The 16688-nt window shown below is 43.7% G+C and overlaps 1 protein-coding gene and 1 long non-coding RNA gene across 3 annotated transcripts in view; one reads left to right on the forward strand and one right to left on the reverse strand.

Annotated features, from left to right (window-relative positions):
• LOC137527982 (uncharacterized) overlaps window positions 1-4505 on the reverse strand; it is a 97923-nt gene extending 93418 nt beyond the window's left edge. The window contains exon 1 of the long non-coding RNA XR_011023250.1: window positions 4408-4505. This is a non-coding gene — a long non-coding RNA (uncharacterized lncRNA). The remainder of the gene's footprint in view (window positions 1-4407) is intronic.
• Window positions 1-16688, forward strand: part of COL5A1 (collagen type V alpha 1 chain) — a 468893-nt gene that overhangs the window by 428756 nt on the left and 23449 nt on the right. The window contains exons 54-64 of one of the 2 annotated variants that reach the window (XM_068249145.1): window positions 2055-2108; window positions 2185-2292; window positions 2374-2427; window positions 4470-4523; window positions 7856-7963; window positions 9783-9836; window positions 9947-9982; window positions 10104-10157; window positions 10270-10531; window positions 13095-13207; window positions 16122-16190. In XM_068249145.1, coding sequence (XP_068105246.1) covers window positions 2055-2108; window positions 2185-2292; window positions 2374-2427; window positions 4470-4523; window positions 7856-7963; window positions 9783-9836; window positions 9947-9982; window positions 10104-10157; window positions 10270-10531; window positions 13095-13207; window positions 16122-16190 — 966 coding nt within the window. Of the gene's footprint in view, window positions 1-2054; window positions 2109-2184; window positions 2293-2373; window positions 2428-4469; window positions 4524-7855; window positions 7964-9782; window positions 9837-9946; window positions 9983-10103; window positions 10158-10269; window positions 10532-13094; window positions 13208-16001; window positions 16071-16121; window positions 16191-16688 lie in introns of both variants that reach the window. The other variant, XM_068249144.1, reaches the window with a different exon arrangement.

Genomic DNA, 16688 nt, shown 5'->3' on the forward strand with positions numbered 1-16688 from the left:
AGAGCCTCAGGGTATAGCCTATTGAACACTTGAAAAGCAATAACTGTAAAAAAAAAACAAAAAAACAACATGATACCAAAGAAGTAAGATACCGTCTTTCCCCGAAAATAAGACAGTGTCTTATATTATTTTTTGCACATAAAGTTGTGCTAGGGCTTATTTTCAGGGGATGTCTTATATTTCTATGAACACACAAGTTTCTGTGCTGTGTGTCCACCTGCCTTCCCCACTATGCCGCCTCTTCCTCAGCTGTGTACACCTCTTGTGTGCCTCTTTTTCCCCTTTAGTGCCCCCTGGTGTCCACCTCAGTACCTGTGTCCTCCTCTATCCCCTGTCCTCCTGTGTCGAGTGTCCCATGTCTACTTGCTCGCAAGACCATGGGCGTCTGTAATAACATTTCCATATTTTTCCCCCTTACTGCCACTAGGGCTTACTTTCAGGGTAGGGCTTATATTTTGACCATGCTTAAAATTCGTACTAGGGCTTACTTTCAGGGGATGTCTTAATTTCAGGGAAAGGGGGTAGGAGGCACCCGTCTGCCAACCAGCAAGAGAGGCTTGAGCAGGTTGACCGACATGCATCGTATACACACCTTTTTGTTTCTTCCCTCTCAAATAACACTACTTATCCAAAAAGGGATTTCATAGCATCTCTTTGAAAAATCGGTTAAGGTTTGCTGGATCCCTTATGTTCTTCACTGTTCTCCAACTTTAGAAAATCATCCCCCGGGGGCTGCAGTACAGGCCCTGTAATGTGTTATGTCACATTAATACAGCATGTTACACAGAAGACTGAACATGCCAGCAGTGTGCTGGAAAACCTTTACAAGCAATCTGCCAAATCAAATAAAAGTAAAATAGAGGCTAACCTTGTAGTGTTTGACTCCAAGATTATAACTTGCAGTCCAACAGAAATGAGTCTATTGAGCAGCCACGTTGTCTTCACTGAGCCAGAGCAATTCCAGGGACAGACACCACCTCTTCTTGTTTCTAACTCTGGGTTCCAAGTGAGGAGCAAAGGACAGGGTCTTCATCTGCTAGTTCAGCCATCGAGGTCCTCAGCTGTTGATGGAATTGTTGTTCTGGGATAACTGTATGGTTCATTAGCCAAAAAGTTATCCTTGAGACTGGAGATTCTTCTCCATAGAGGCCCACAGCCGCTGAGGTGGTCAGTGTTCTGGAATAGCTGCTTTGTCTATTTGCCAGAAGGTTATCCTTGGGACCAGAGATTCATCTTCATAGAGGTCCTTAGTTGCTGAGGTGGTCGATGTTCTGGGATAGCAACAGAGCCTGTTTTCCGGAAAGTTATGATTTGGACCAGAGGTCCATTTCCATAGAGGCCCTCAGCTGTTGAGGTGGTTGATGTTCTGGGATAGCTGCAGAATCGTTTTTTCAGAAAGTTATCCTTTGGGCCAGAGATCCATATCTACCCAGCATTCACCACAGTTTTCTGGCGTTGGGAATAATTTGCTATTTATGGTAGAATGACTGCTTTTTTATAGTTGATATACGCACATTGTCTATTCTCCTGGTGCCACCATCATAGCCAGGCAGTGTTGGCTTTATGAAGGGTAGACTTTGCTATGTTGCTTTTGAACCAGTGCATTAATTTTGTACATTTGGAAGCTTCAGTACTTTATGGAGAACACCTTGGAGATTATGCTCTATCGTCTGTACCACACTCTGTGGACAATTTGGAGGTAGTCATTTAAGCTATCGGTATGTTTTTGATGTTACAAGAGAAAACCACAACACTCCACATGACAAATCCACATGACCATGGAGAGAATATGAAGTCTCAATGCAAAGAATGCCCTGTATAGTCTAACAAAGCTGTACCAATAGGGAAATTTCTCCGTTGGTTGAGTTCTGGTTTTTGTGCGAGTTTTCTTAGGCTAGTTTTCTTAGCCAGTTGCCATGATATGGTCTGATTATAATATAGCTCGATGTCCATCACTTTGCACATCTTTGACTAGCAAATACATTTCCTGTGTAACTATATCTACTCTGACAGGAGTTCTCCTTAATTCTGTTTTTTTATTTCATCTTCACCAGGGCCCTCCTGGACCAGCAGGTCCAGAGGGACGTCAAGGAGAGAAAGGAGGGAAGGTAAGTTGGGTTCTTCCCACCATTTATTACTGCATTCCTTTTATCACACTCTAATGGTGATGTTATTTTAAACTAGGGTGAGTCAGGGTTGGAAGGCCCTCCTGGAAAAACAGGTCCTATTGGTCCTCAAGGTCCTCCAGGAAAACCTGGACCTGAAGGTCTCAGAGGAATTCCTGGACCTGTGGTAAGTACTCTGTGGATGGCGTTATTTTGCTTTCTGTCACCACTAAAGCTCCCCTAAATAAACACAATCTTTTTCTTACAGGGTGAACAAGGTCTACCAGGATCAACCGGTCCAGATGGTCCACCAGGCCCTATGGTAAGTCTTCATCCCCATGTCATGTTTTTCAAACACCACCATAATCAGTACATTATGCTTATTCATAAATCTTTCCCGCATGTGGTGATCCTGAAAACAGCTGACTTTACCGAGCACTTAGCAAAATGTCAATTCATGAAAGCTGTTACTGCATGAAAAGCTCAATTTACCGAGCAGTGAGGTAAATTACCGCCTTGTGCGGTGATTATCTCAACACATGTCAGTAAATATCAATTCGTAAAGATTAGAGCAGGCGGTATCAGGACGGAGAATAACGCTTGCTTTGAAGAGGTGATAGGGATGCAGATAACAGTAAAGTTAATGGAGACAGATCTCCCGGGCAGCAGTGGTGAAAGCAGAACAAAAAAGGCTTTCCAGAATACCCAGGCTGTGTTTTTTAACCTCTTGGGTACCGGTTTTCATATGTTTTTTACATCAGAAAGCCTGCATGTGTAACGTTTCTTGAAGTTCTTCTAGGCTGTGGCAATTACATAGATTGTTTAGAAAGACTAATTCAGCTCAGATTCAGGGAAAACAGGCATTTTAAAAAAAAAGCACATCTAAAGGGAAGTTGGGGATGCCTCTTTTATTGTAAGGCTGTCTCTGGAGGAGAAAATGTAACAACTCAGGCAGTTTCTCGTGTTACCACCAGCCTAGTTCGGGAAATCTCGGAACTTCTATCGCAACTGTAAACATTTTTATGAATTAGCACACAGAAGTCTGAAATACCGAATGCGGTATTTTCCTGCCCTGATTTTTTTACCGAACACACTTTTATAAATGATAGTCTATGTGGATTTAGATTCATTAACCAAAAAACTCTTGCAGGTTTTGGCAGAGCGTAATAACTCATTAAGGTTATTTGTCACAATCATTGTTCCTATTTAAAGCGGATCCGAGAAGAAAAACTAACTATAACTAGTAATTTGTCTATATATCTTATCTAAAGTTTAGATAGTTTACACAGCAAATCTAGCTGCAAACAGCTTAAATAGACTATGATTATTTCTTTCTGTGATACAGCGATAGCGACCATGTTGTTTGTAAACATTACACACAGGCAAGCTTATCTGTATCTTGATCACTCAGCCTGTAAAAAAAACGAATCCCCCCTCCTCCCCTCTGCCTCTGAAATCAATGGCTAGTAACACCTCCTCCTCCTCCTGCCCAGACTGAACTTCCATAAGCCCTTGCTACTGTCAAGGCTCTCTGAAAACCTGTGGGCGTGGTTTATTTAGTTTATAGGAAATTAGAGTATTAACACAAAAACAAAAAAGTATTTGGCTTGAGGAATGCCCTATAAACAATAGGAAAGGAACACAATTATGCAATGAGTAAAAGTTCATCTCGGATCCACTTTAAGAGTTTATACACTTTTCCTGTAGTATCACCAATGTTAAAGCATACAGACAACAATAAAAATCTGACCATTTTTGAGCTTTCCTACTGTATCCAAAACATAAAAAAAAGCTTATTTTTTTTTATTACCCCACTTGACATCAACCTGTTTTCTGCAATAAATGCAGGAGATGGAAATACTACTCAAAATGGATGCCCTAAAAATGGTCATATTAAGTTTCCCCCAATCAACATCAGATGAAAGTAGAGGGAGGATAATAGACTTATAGTTGTAGTACCACAGTGATCAACATTTCAATATTTCTCTGGTACATTTTGGAGGAAATTCACTAAACGGCAGTTTTATTGATCAGTTTTGTAGCACGAGTCCATTTTGAATCAAAGGGTATATTTTCTTAAGCGTGTAAACTGAAACAATATGGTGGAGCCGCCTCACAGTCAGCTGTATAATCAGCTATTGGTATTCACTGGGTATAGCGATTGCATAATTATTACAATGTGGATCAGTAAAATTGTTGTACAATAATCTTACTCCAAGCACACTTCTGACCATTTGCACTTCCCATTAGCTTTAGAGTCCAGCTAGTTTCCAGACTTTCCACAGGGATAAGTAACTCTTACCAAGGATGTAGATCATGAAGTGCCCGTATCCTAACTACATTATTCTTATCTACTCATTGCAGGGTCCACCAGGTCTGCCAGGTCTGAAGGGAGATTCAGGTCCTAAGGGAGAAAAGGTAAGTGATATTCTTGTCACCGGTTTGAACCATTAAAGAGTCCATTTGACAGCATATTATTGGAAGACCCCATTGTCTGGGGAAGTCCACGGTACCCAGTTATGTAATGGGGAACCAAAACCCCTGAGATATTCTCTGTAGTTGACCTCAAGGAGACTTACTGAAGCATAATTTGCAATGTCCAGCATTTCCCGCTAAAAGTAGAAGGTGACTGCAGAATATGACTCCAATGTGGCCAAAAATCAACGCCCATAATACATCTGTTCAAGACAGCAGGCGGAGCCAGGCAAATCACTTGTTTATGCCTTTGTGAGCTTGGTGGACATCCACAACTGCTGGTTTATAGACCACCTGTAGCTTCTGTTGTTTAATCCGCTTTACAGACAGCTGTGTTGGCATTCAGCAATGCCAGGGACAGATCGTATCAATGTACTGTACATGCAGTTTATGAGGAATAAGGCTGGGATCATACCATGCCGGGGGGAAGCACTCACAAACAAACAGAGGAGTGTTTATCTCTGCGGAGTCCCTAATTAGACAAAGGCAGGTGCTGGAGGAGAGAGGCCAAATGAAGAAAATATCAAGATTAACCCCTCACAAAATACATGTAATCATGAAACCAAGTAGAAAGACGGCTATAAAAACCTCTAAACTTTAAAGCACTGTAATCCTATGCACTAACCAAAGGTTGTACGTATGCACCTCTGAGCAGTGGCTAAGAATGGGTGGGGACTTAGTGTGTGTGGGCGGTGGCTTAGTTTGGACGGTGCAGTGGTGGGCTGCAGCATAGTGTGGCAGTTGTGGTGTGCGCATGCAGCTGCATCTGTGCATAGGTAAGTATGCAGGGACGCACTCGTGGGCGTTGGCTTAGAGTGGGTGGGGACTTAGTGTGTGTGGGCGTTGGCATAGTTTGGACGGTGCAGTGGTGGGCTGCAGCATAGTGTGGCAGTTGTGGTGTGCGCATGCAGCTGCATCTGTGCATAGGTAAGTATGCAGGGACGCACTTGTGGGCGTTGGCTTAGAATGGGTGGGGACTTAGTGTGTGTGGGCGGTGGCTTAGTTTGGACGGTGCAGTGGTGGGCTGCAGCATAGTGTGGCAGTTGTGGTGTGCGCATGCAGCTGCATCTGTGCATAGGTAAGTATGCAGGGACGCACTCGTGGGCGTTGGCTTAGAATGGGTGGGGACTTAGTGTGTGTGGGCGGTGGCTTAGTTTGGACGGTGCAGTTGTGGGCTGCAGCATAGTGTGGCAGTTGTGGTGTGCGCATGCAGCTGCATCTGTGCATAGGTAAGTATGCAGGGACGCACTTGTGGGCGTTGGCTTAGAGTGGGTGGGGACTTAGTGTGTGTGGGCGGTGGCTTAGTTTGGACGGTGCAGTTGTGGGCTGCAGCATAGTGTGGCAGTTGTGGTGTGCGCATGCAGCTGCATCTGTGCATAGGTAAGTATGCAGGGACGCACTTGTGGGCGTTGGCTTAGAGTGGGTGGGGACTTAGTGTGTGTGGGCGGTGGCTTAGTTTGGACGGTGCAGTTGTGGGCTGCAGCATAGTGTGGCAGTTGTGGTGTGCGCATGCAGCTGCATCTGTGCATAGGTAAGTATGCAGGGACGCACTTGTGGGTGTTGGCTTAGAGTGGGTGGGGACTTAGTGTGTGTGGGTGGTGGCTTAGAGCGGCACACATTTATTTTAAGAATTGAGGTCTCCTGGTATTGTAGAGAGGCAGCATATCATATGAATATAGCATGGATATGCCGTACCACTCCGACAGTCCATGACGATGCATCCTATGTCTAAAAACATCATGCAGGTCAGATTTATGTGTCGTGGAAACATGGCGGACAACCTGGACATGGTGTAGCCAGACATATGAAAATGGGTTTATGCTTTTCCATCGGAAAACATGAAGTCCATTCTGGTGGCCTTAGTCCACTAAATGGACAACAGACCATTGTCCTTAGCGTATTTTACAACACATAGGCCTCAACCCTCCAAGCTTTATCAAACGTTTGATAATTTACTTAGAAGTTTGTTTCGAAAATGTTTCGGACTTGTTTGTCCTTAATCATAGTTGGACTATGATTAAGGACAAACAGGTCCAAAACATGTCAGTTGTATGATGTGGTGTGATTTTTGGATACGTCCACAATAAAGGATTTAACTTTTGTGGACATCGTGCGGGCATTCTCCTACTTCTAAGTTTACAATTGGATTGGCTATCCTGGTCCTGGCACTGTCCTGGGGTGGAGTGAGCAGTTCCCTTCATGTTCTGTTCCGGTTTGATAATTTACCTCATGGGTAAAATCTAATTTTGAATTCACTAAGGTGTTATATATTTATCGATTGTTTTATCGATAAAACGTTCAATAAATCTATAACGCCTTAGTGAATTCAAAATTAGATTTTTACCCATGAGGTAAATTATCAAACGTTCGATACAGTGTTTGATAAAACTTAGTGAATTGAGGCCTAAGTGTCTTATCTTCAGGCCATAGCAAGAAAAGTGATCCCTCAGCTCTACCGCAAAGTAATAGATATACCAGGGAGTCAACCAGTCCACACCTGGATCCCTCTTAGGTGTGTGACATTCACAGCAGCAAAGACAGAATGACTGGGTCTCCACCTGGATTTGTGCAAAAATGCTGGTTTATTGTACCATAGTAATAGAACAAACACATGACGTTTCGGCCAGCGGCCTTTATCAAGTGTTACCATAGTAATAGAACAAACACATGACGTTTCGGCCAGCGGCCTTTATCAAGTGTTACCATAGTAATAGAACAAACACATGACGTTTCGGCCAGCGGCCTTTATCAAGTGTTACACACACTGAGTGAAAACTCACATATAAATAGATTTGTATACAGAAGAGGTAAAAGTATCCGCGACATGCTGGTCCATGCGGATATAAAAAGGAATCTTCAGGCCATTCCAACATCTCTAGGCCATATGCTCTGCAGAAAATGTAAAGCATCTAGACTCTCACATGTTCTGTAGGCCATTCCATGCTTCCTATACCATCATATGATCTGTGGGTCATTCCATAGTCCCTAGACATGACATTAGGCCACTGTATCACCAATAGATCACTCCTTGGCCCTAAAATCTCTGCATGGTTTGTGCTCCTGTTTATTTCCCACAGTGACAATGTCGTCTCTAATAAATGTAACAATGGAATCTAATTTTAATTGTTTTTCACTCTTAGTGAAATTAGTTCTTAGATAATTAAACCCTGTAAATTAAAGGCATTCGTCAGTCTGCAGCAATTGTGAATCATTTATGAAATAGGATGACTGTAGAAATCTGTTAACCATGCAGTTCCCACTGTTCCTTGTTATAGGGTCATCCTGGTTTGATCGGACTTATTGGACCTCCGGGAGAACAGGGTGAGAAGGGAGACCGTGGTCTGCCAGGTCCTCAAGGTGGTCATGGACCAAAAGGAGAACAGGTAAGACATCTACAATGGTAAACACATCCTGTTTGCATGAAATATCAGATTACAGTCCATAGATGTCAAATTTAAAGGACACCTGAAGTGACAACCTTCAGATCCTTCAACATACAGCACACTGTTCAAGCATAAAATCCCTATATGGCCGTTTGACAGAAGCAAGCTGAATTGGTTTCTTGGCCATGGACAATGACATCCAGAATGGGCATGAGAGGGTGCGGTGCATGTATCCCCAGTGAAATGAAGCACTGATGTCATACATGTCACTTTTTCTACTGGGCATGTGCGGACCTTACTCACGTATGACTAGTTCAGATGCACTAGTCCAGAAGATAAAGAGGGTCAATGTGCTGGAAAGGTCTACAAGGTTTCCAGAAGCCTTTGGAACATCCAGAGACTGCCAGACACTGAGGTAAGTATCTAACTTATCCACCCCTCCACACTAAAGGTTTGCTTTAAAAGAAAAAATAGGTCCAGCAAGAGTTCAACTCAAAGAATCATAGTGGGATTAGATTGATTCCAGGTGACAATGCAATCTTCGGTTATAGGTGGAGTCTAGTAGGCTAGGTCAACTTTTGGTTTTACAAACCTTACAGACTCCAGCAGCCCTCTTCCTGACCATTTGGATGCTATCATCCACCATGACGTAAATTTAACAGACAATCCAATACGGGGTATTGAAGGGCCCCGGTAGTGAGTGTGAAATGAGTCGAGATTTTAGAACTCAGGAGTACAGTGATCTTATCTCCAGAGATCCCAAGAAACTGATAAATATAGGAGCCTTTGGTAATGTTTGTTGCAAATTTGTAGGGCTGGGAACACAGGTGACGAGAGTTCTTGTCACCAGAGTCTCTAACAGATAGAAGAAACCAGCAAGAGAAGGATAGGCTTTGGTCAAGGGTGCAACATGTGAGTTGAGTAGGGTACTTAGATTCCAACACTAGAGTACCTGAGAGATGGAAGAAACAAGTTAGGGGAGGCAGAGTCCCCAGCAATGTTTGCAGTCGGTAGGCCGATGCGGTAAAGTCTCACCATTGATGTCTTGCAGAGGTGGAAGAAACCATTTGGTAAATGGACTCTCCAGCTTCCACCATGAAATGAAATAAGCTTTCAGCTTATAACTTAGTGTAATCTGTGCTTCTCTACTCACACTATTATTTTAAAGGACTCCTGAAGTGAGAGGGGTATGGAGCAACCTCTTGCAGTGAAAGAGTCGAAATGTATTTGATCTGATGCCACCAATATACACAAGTAACGTACTAAAGGTGGAGAGGGCCTCCTTGTAGGTATGGCAGAATATGGAGGATGGTATCTCACATTACAGATGACACTTTTCTGGTTAACGTAGTATTTGGAGAGGAAATTATAGTAATGAAGGCAATTGCAAGAATCCAGTGAAATGTACATATAGATGGAACCCCCAGTAGGTACAGCAATGCCAAAATACGGGAGGAGGGATACTCCTGACATACCAGCTTACAGACTAAAGGTATTATGGGAAATAGGCCAAGGGTCAGTTTTAGAACGAGGCCAAATAACCCACCAACATACGGTAGTTTTTGGATTGTGGTTGGAAAGGGGTTTCACTTGGAAGAAACCTGAACAATGTTATGGAGATATAGTGCTCCTGGTTACAATCAGAACCACAGCCAAGACGCAGGAGCTCAACCAAAACATACTAACCACTCATCCACCACGCTGTCCAATGTCTTTGATGTACCGCAATATTGTATTGGTTGTATGAAAATTGCATCAGTGTATATCAACATGTAGTTGCAAATGTCTCATCCGTTACTATTCTCTTCTTCTCTTTCAGGGTATTGCTGGCCCAGCTGGGCCTGTAGGTCCTTTTGGTCCTCCCGGATTGCCGGTATGTTTCCTTATTACAATTAATCTGCTTTTTCATTACATGTCAGGTCTTGATTGTACTGTAAACAATCTATTTCCATTGTTTTAATCATCTATTGTGATTTTTTACAGGGAGGTCCTGGTCCAAAAGGTGCTAAAGGCTCATCTGTAAGTTTCATTCTGGATCTGGGTTGTATTTTGGATCTTCTCAACTAGTTATGTTTTTTTTTTAGTATTTTCAGTAACCCATGCTGACAACTCAAAAAAAGCTGCTTCTTTCTCTCTTCAGGGTCCAACTGGTCCAAAGGGTGAGATGGGTACTCCTGGTCCTCCAGGCCCTCCAGTAAGTAGAGAACCCCTTGTACTGAGATCTATAGAGGTTGTCATGGAAACGCATGGTTTCCATGAATTTTGACAATGCATCAAGTCCCACAATGTCCCCAATCCTCTTCCAGGGTCCCCCAGGAGAAGTTATTCAACCCCTTCCTGTTCAGTCATCCAAGAGAACCAAGCGTAACATTGATGCCAGCCAAGTGATGGAAGAAGGAAACACAGACACCAACTATATGGACTATGCCGACGGCATGGAAGAAATCTTTGGCTCTCTGAACTCTCTAAAACTGGAAATTGAACAGATGAAACACCCACTGGGCACTCAGGGTAACCCGGCCAGAACCTGCAAAGACCTACAACTATGTCACTCCGAGTTCCCCGATGGTGAGCTCCAAGCATGGTCTATGTACTAGAATCTTGTAGGAGATAAAGTCATTGTCACTTGCACAACTGAAGCCAAATATCGTAAATCCATGGATAATCATCCAGACCTTGTATGCCATTGGGAAAGTGGGGTTTCTTGGAAAGTGGGGTTTATTGGATTTATATAGCGTCAACATATTACGCAGCGCTGTACAATAAATAGGATTACAGACAATGATAACAGGGGTGACAGCACAATACAGGTAATAGACAATAGATACAACAATACAGGTAATATGCAATAAGATACACAACACAATGCAGATAGTAGTGCAATGCCAGATCATACACTGGAGTGGTAGTGGTAAGACTACAAGTTCCATAAATCTGGGTAAAGTGCACACAGTCATGTATGATACACAAGGGGAGAGGGCCCTGCCAAAGGCTTACAATCTAGAGGGAGGGATTGGTGACACGAAAGGAGGGGGTGCATCAAGAAGTTCTTGGCAGAGAGGTTAGGACAGTGTTGAGTGGATGTAGGCCTTCTTGAAGAAGTGAGTTTTGAGTGCTTTTTTGAAGGTGGGGCCAAGCCTAATAGGCAGTGGGAGAGAGTTCCACAGGATGGGGGCAGCTCTAGTGAAGTCTAGAAATCTAGGAAGAAGATCTAGTGGGCTTGAGGTCAATATGCACGGACAGACTTAGGCCTCTGGGTGGCTTGGTATTCATCCATTCAACCAAGTCAAAAAGCTGTCATGTCTTGATCATCTTGAAATCTCACTGCAGAGATAGGCATGGAACAAACGTGTTGTCCACAAAGAGTTCTCCTCACATGCTCTTCTCCTGACTTCTGTTTGTCTTGCCACATCTTTCCCTTCACTGGCATGATGATTCTGCTGCATCATGTGACCATCATGTGGGTTGAGTATGAGAGGTAGCGTGACTAATGCCTGAAGCTGACTACTAGGTTTATGTCTACGTAACCAGCACCCTCTCATTCCCCCAGACAGGTCCAGATGCCCAGAAATCATTCCACTCATCTCCTCCAAGCTACCCAGCTCCCTAACCAGACTATTTACTCATTAACACAAACAAGTCTGCTTGGTAGGACACGAGTTCCTCAGTGTGGGTGTCCGTATGTAGAAACCAACCCTCTTAGCTGAGATTTTCTGCATGGTGCATACACATAACTAGCCTTTGTACTACTTTTATAGGAACACCATAGACTCACCGACCTGACCCACCATAGACAGATTATAGGTTAAAGTCAACTCCTCCCACCTTTGTTGAGGAATAAACAGTTCCTTCAGTGCAGCTGTACAAATGACTAGAATTAAAGCCACTGAAAGGCTGAGTGCAAAGCTGGGAGTGTCCATGCTACCATCAGTCATTCAGCTAGTGCAGGTGTAGAATATAACTAATAAAACCTCCTGCTTTGTGCGGCTGATCACTGATGGAGGAAGAGGGCAATGCCTGTGCTGTCTGTACCGGAATGCAACGTGCAGATTCTAGTCTGGAACATTAGAGGCAGTTTGTGCATACGGTCAGTTTAGGAAATGGACAGCTGGCTGCAAATTGAAAGGTTACGGAAATGTCTGTGCAGCTGAGATACATTTCTGTAGCTGGTTTTTAGTGGCAGCGAATCTTCCCTTTAAGCCGTGTCTGCAGGGGACTGTTCATTAGCACTTTAATCAGCATGTTCCCGGTGTTTATTGAACTTAATAGATGCTTTAAAACAAGATCATCTCATTTGCAGATTAATAGTCCTTCCCGGTTTCAGGAAACAAAACAAAACTCTTTGCAGGTTCTTTATATCAATCTAATAAGAGCTCAGCTAACGTTAGGAGACAGCATGTCACAGTCACACCAGCAGCCAAGTTTTAAAGTGTACAGTACCCGAGGCGATATGTGACATTATTAGATGAACATGTGGATGAGGAGTGCAAAACATACTAATAACCAGGCTGTTTTATTTTGCTGCCTGAAAGAGTTTATTTTGTAGGCATACAAGTGACAGCTTTTGTCTTGTCGGGACCATGTTGTACATTACAGCAGTAAACATTTTCCTGGTAGAATTCAACTTCTGAGGGCAAGGAGAGATAAAATGCATAACATGTTGACCTAACCTTTATAACTCTTGTTGCATTGTGGGAAATAACAGCTGTTTCCAACTGCCAAAAAAGCAAGCAGCATCTCCTGCCAGCAGTAAAAATGTCACCATGTGATAAATGTCAGAATGTAAATCAGGGAGAGGAAATATTTTACAATGGGCAAACACTGACTAAATCATTTATACATAATTATTGTAAATAGTAAGCACTTTTGTTCATTACCTTATTTTCACTGGAGTTCTTTTTAAATCAAACTTCTGGTCTGCATGCTTGTTCAGGGAATATGACAAAGAATTAGTTTAAATGGGAATAAATATGGCATATCCCTCTCACTTCAGTTGTCCTTTAAGAAATGGATGGTTTAGGGGTGCAATCAGGATTGTAAGATGTATAGAAAGAAGTGATAATGGCTATGAATGGAGGCCCAGCCGCCAGACCCCGCTGACGATCTCTCTCTCTCTCTCTCTCTTATCTAGGTGAATATTGGATTGATCCGAACCAGGGATGCTCACGAGATTCATTTAAAGTTTACTGCAATTTCACGGCGGGAGGAGAGTCGTGCATCTTCCCCGACAAGAAGTCTGAAGGAGTAAGTGGCTGCAGCCTGTCTCTGAACCTGGCATTGGGCACACGGCGGGCGTCTGGCACCACGGAGGCTTGGCAAGGGACGGCAGGCACACAGTCCAGTATTTTAAGATCGCCTAATTAATTGCTGCCTTTCCCCAGGCGCGGCGCGTCTGAGCGGCTGGCTGCTCGCTCCTGATCAAAGCAATCAGCAGCAGCGGATGGTCCAAGTATGTGTTAATATAACTCAACACTTCAAGGTCCTCGGCATCGATAGCAGCAGCTGCGGTATTCCACCGGGGAGGGGAGGGGGGGAACCCACCGCGGTACCGGCGCTCATAACATAACCCAACTGTTCAGGTCTTCATCCGTCTCATGCCGAGATCTGATGGTCACGTTATCTGACACAGCAACAACTTCCACTGATACAATATACAAGTGTAAATGCAATGATAAAAGACACTTTACAAATGCAGTCAAAAATCTCCTTTTCATCAATAATGCTATTACATTGCCTCCAAGCAATTCTTTACTTAATACGGACTTCAAATAAATGCAATGTTATCTACGATGTGAAGTAACGGAACACGGCGAATACACGCTGGAACAGATTTATTATAACCGGTGCAAGGAAAACGCTAAACGAGTGATGGAGGAATGCGATTGGTCACTTTGACTGGTTGCTCTGCCTTTGCTGCTGTTTTCCTTGACCTGGTTTTGATCCCCTAAGCCTAGCATCTGAAAAACGGTCACATAGATTTCATATCACTTTTTTTAGTTACTTACATCAGTCATGGTGTCAAACTCAACTACAAAGTGGGCCAAAATTGTACACTGGGACCAAGTCGAGGGCAGCAGCAGCAGAGCAAAAAGTAGCTGGGGAGACATATGAAAGTGGAGCTACAGGGCAGCAGCAGAGCAGGAAGTGGCAGAGAAGACATATAGAGGAGCAATTACTGGGCAGCAGCAGAGCAGGAAGTTGCCAGGAAAAGGTATGAAGGAGGTGTTGGAGAGCAGCGGCAGCAGAGCAGGAAGTGGCAGAGAAGACCTATAGATGAGGAATTACTGGGCAGCAGCAGAGCAGGAAGTGGTAAGTCAGGCATATAGAGGAGAAGTTACAGGGCAGCAGCAGACCAGGAAGTTGCCAGGAAGACAGATGAAGGAGGTATTTAAAGTGCAGCAGAGCAGGAAGTGGCAGAGAAGACATAGAGGAGGAAGTGGGCAGCAGCAGAGCAGGAAGTGGCAGAGAAGACATATAGAGGAGGAAGTGGGCAGCAGCAGAGCAGGAAGTGGCAGATAACATACAAAAGTGGAGGATTCAGCAGAAGCAGAGTGGAGCCGGGCAGGACGCTGCATGTACACAATAGTAGTTGCGATAGTTCCAGTTCCAAATGGAAATTCAGCAAAATCAGTTATGCATTATAATTGGATTATAAATGGCTTATCATTGCAGTTACACTCTAAAACCATTTAACAATTTAAGAAGGCGAAAAAAGAAAACTATACATATTTGATGAAGTCCTATGGTAATTGGCAGATGTTTAATATATGTAGATTGCACTGAAACAATTAGCAGCTATATTTGAGGAAGCAAATGATCTCAGATGCTAATAGAAGCTGCTTCTATAGCGCACTCCGTAGCGGCGGAAACGTGCGAAGTTCAGCGCTGAGAGATGTACGACATAAATCCTGTGATGTATGATAATGTAGTAACAACAGATAAGAATTACTGCACAATTGACTCCGCTCAGCTTTCTCCGCAGCATTTAAATAATCGCAATAGCGGGGAGAGAACGCCATTGTCTTGTTTTATACCTCACTAGCCACAGATTAATATTTCACAAGCTTTGTCTATGTCAGTTCTCCTCGCAGCCATTCAATACGTATTATAGCGGCATAGATCTCTGTTTAATGCCCACGGCCAGCTGTTTAAGGTTATAAAGTGTGGGATAGCTGCACGGAGTTATCGTATAAAACGAGACGATCGCAGAAGGTCAACATTGTGGCCAGAGACGTGCGTTTTACCCGCCAGTGGCCTTCTCATAACGCATCTCTCTATACTCACACCCCGATATACCTCCTGCCAGCGGTGATTACAGAAGGGGGAGGGGGAAAACCTTACAGGAGAAGATCGCACGCACCCTGTTTATTCTGAGTTGATTGCTTTCATATAGTGAGCTAAAGGAAATTGAAAAAGGAATTCCAAAAAGTGGAATACTGAATGTCTATTACACAAAATTAATCTCAGTAGTACAGAATCAAACAGTGTTGATACATCTGCACAGGGAGATATCACAATTGTGGGAGAGTGGAGGAGACACAAATTACTGCAGGGATATCTCATCATTGAGGGAGGGGAGGAGACACAAACTAATGCAGGGAGATCTCACCATTGTGGGGGGGGGGGAGACACAAATTACTGCAGGGATATCTCATCATTGAGGGAGGGGAGGAGACACCAACTACTGCAGGGTGATCTCACCATTGTGGGAGGGGAGGAGACAGAAACTACTGCAGGGAGATCTCACCATTGTGGGAGGGGAGGAGACACCAACTACTGCAGGGAGATCTCACCATTGTGGGAGGGGAGGAGACACAACTACTGCAGGGAGATCTCACCATTGTGGGAGGGGAGGAGACACAAACTACTGCAGGAAGATCTGACCACACAGGTGAGTTCTTAGGTGACCCATTAGACATAGGAACTTCTCTGTGGTGATTAATAGGCACTAGTCAGGTCCTAATTTACAGTTAAACATTGGTTGTTATTTTTCTGCATGTAACCCTATCTCCTCCTGTGCTCTCCTTCTACAATTCAGGCTAGAATTACCACCTGGCCCAAAGAGAATCCAGGTTCCTGGTTCAGTGAATTCAAGCGCGGTAAACTGGTAAGACTCCGACCTTAGACTCCTGTCTGTAACCCGTGTCGTATTTTACAGAATAAAATGGCTCGCTGGCCCAAAGAGCTGCCTGGCACATGGTATAGCCATTACAAGCGAGGTTCCATGGTAAGTGCCTAACCCCGGCCTCCAGTCTCGAGCAGTTACTCCATTCCTGCTTCGGTTATGGCCAAACCACTCTGCATGACTTACTAACACCGGTTGTGGGGGAAATAGTGTTTCCGGACTACCAGGAAAATACATTTAAGGTGGACCTGCCAAAACAAAAAAAGGTCGGTATTTATTTCAATTTTTCGATACTGGCTTTCTCATTTCCCGCCTATTCTTACAGCTGAAGAAGGTTTTAAACTGAGAAGAGCTTTGTCAGCACTGAGACACAAATCACCTACCGACATATGGATCCCAAGTTATTGCAGTCACTGTGTAAATTCCTTATACAAATACACAGGGTACACTATGCTTCAAATGTACCTCAATTCGGGAACTTTACACTTTTACCTTTTCTTTACACAGCTGTATGTCTGTTCTCTAAATATCTCTCTGTCAGTACTGAATGACTGCTTGGCCTGGCTTTGCCCCTCTAGGATAAACAGGTAAATTAATAGG

This window comes from Hyperolius riggenbachi, chromosome 8 (assembly GCF_040937935.1).
Source record: "Hyperolius riggenbachi isolate aHypRig1 chromosome 8, aHypRig1.pri, whole genome shotgun sequence".
Lineage (NCBI taxonomy): Eukaryota > Metazoa > Chordata > Amphibia > Anura > Hyperoliidae > Hyperolius > Hyperolius riggenbachi.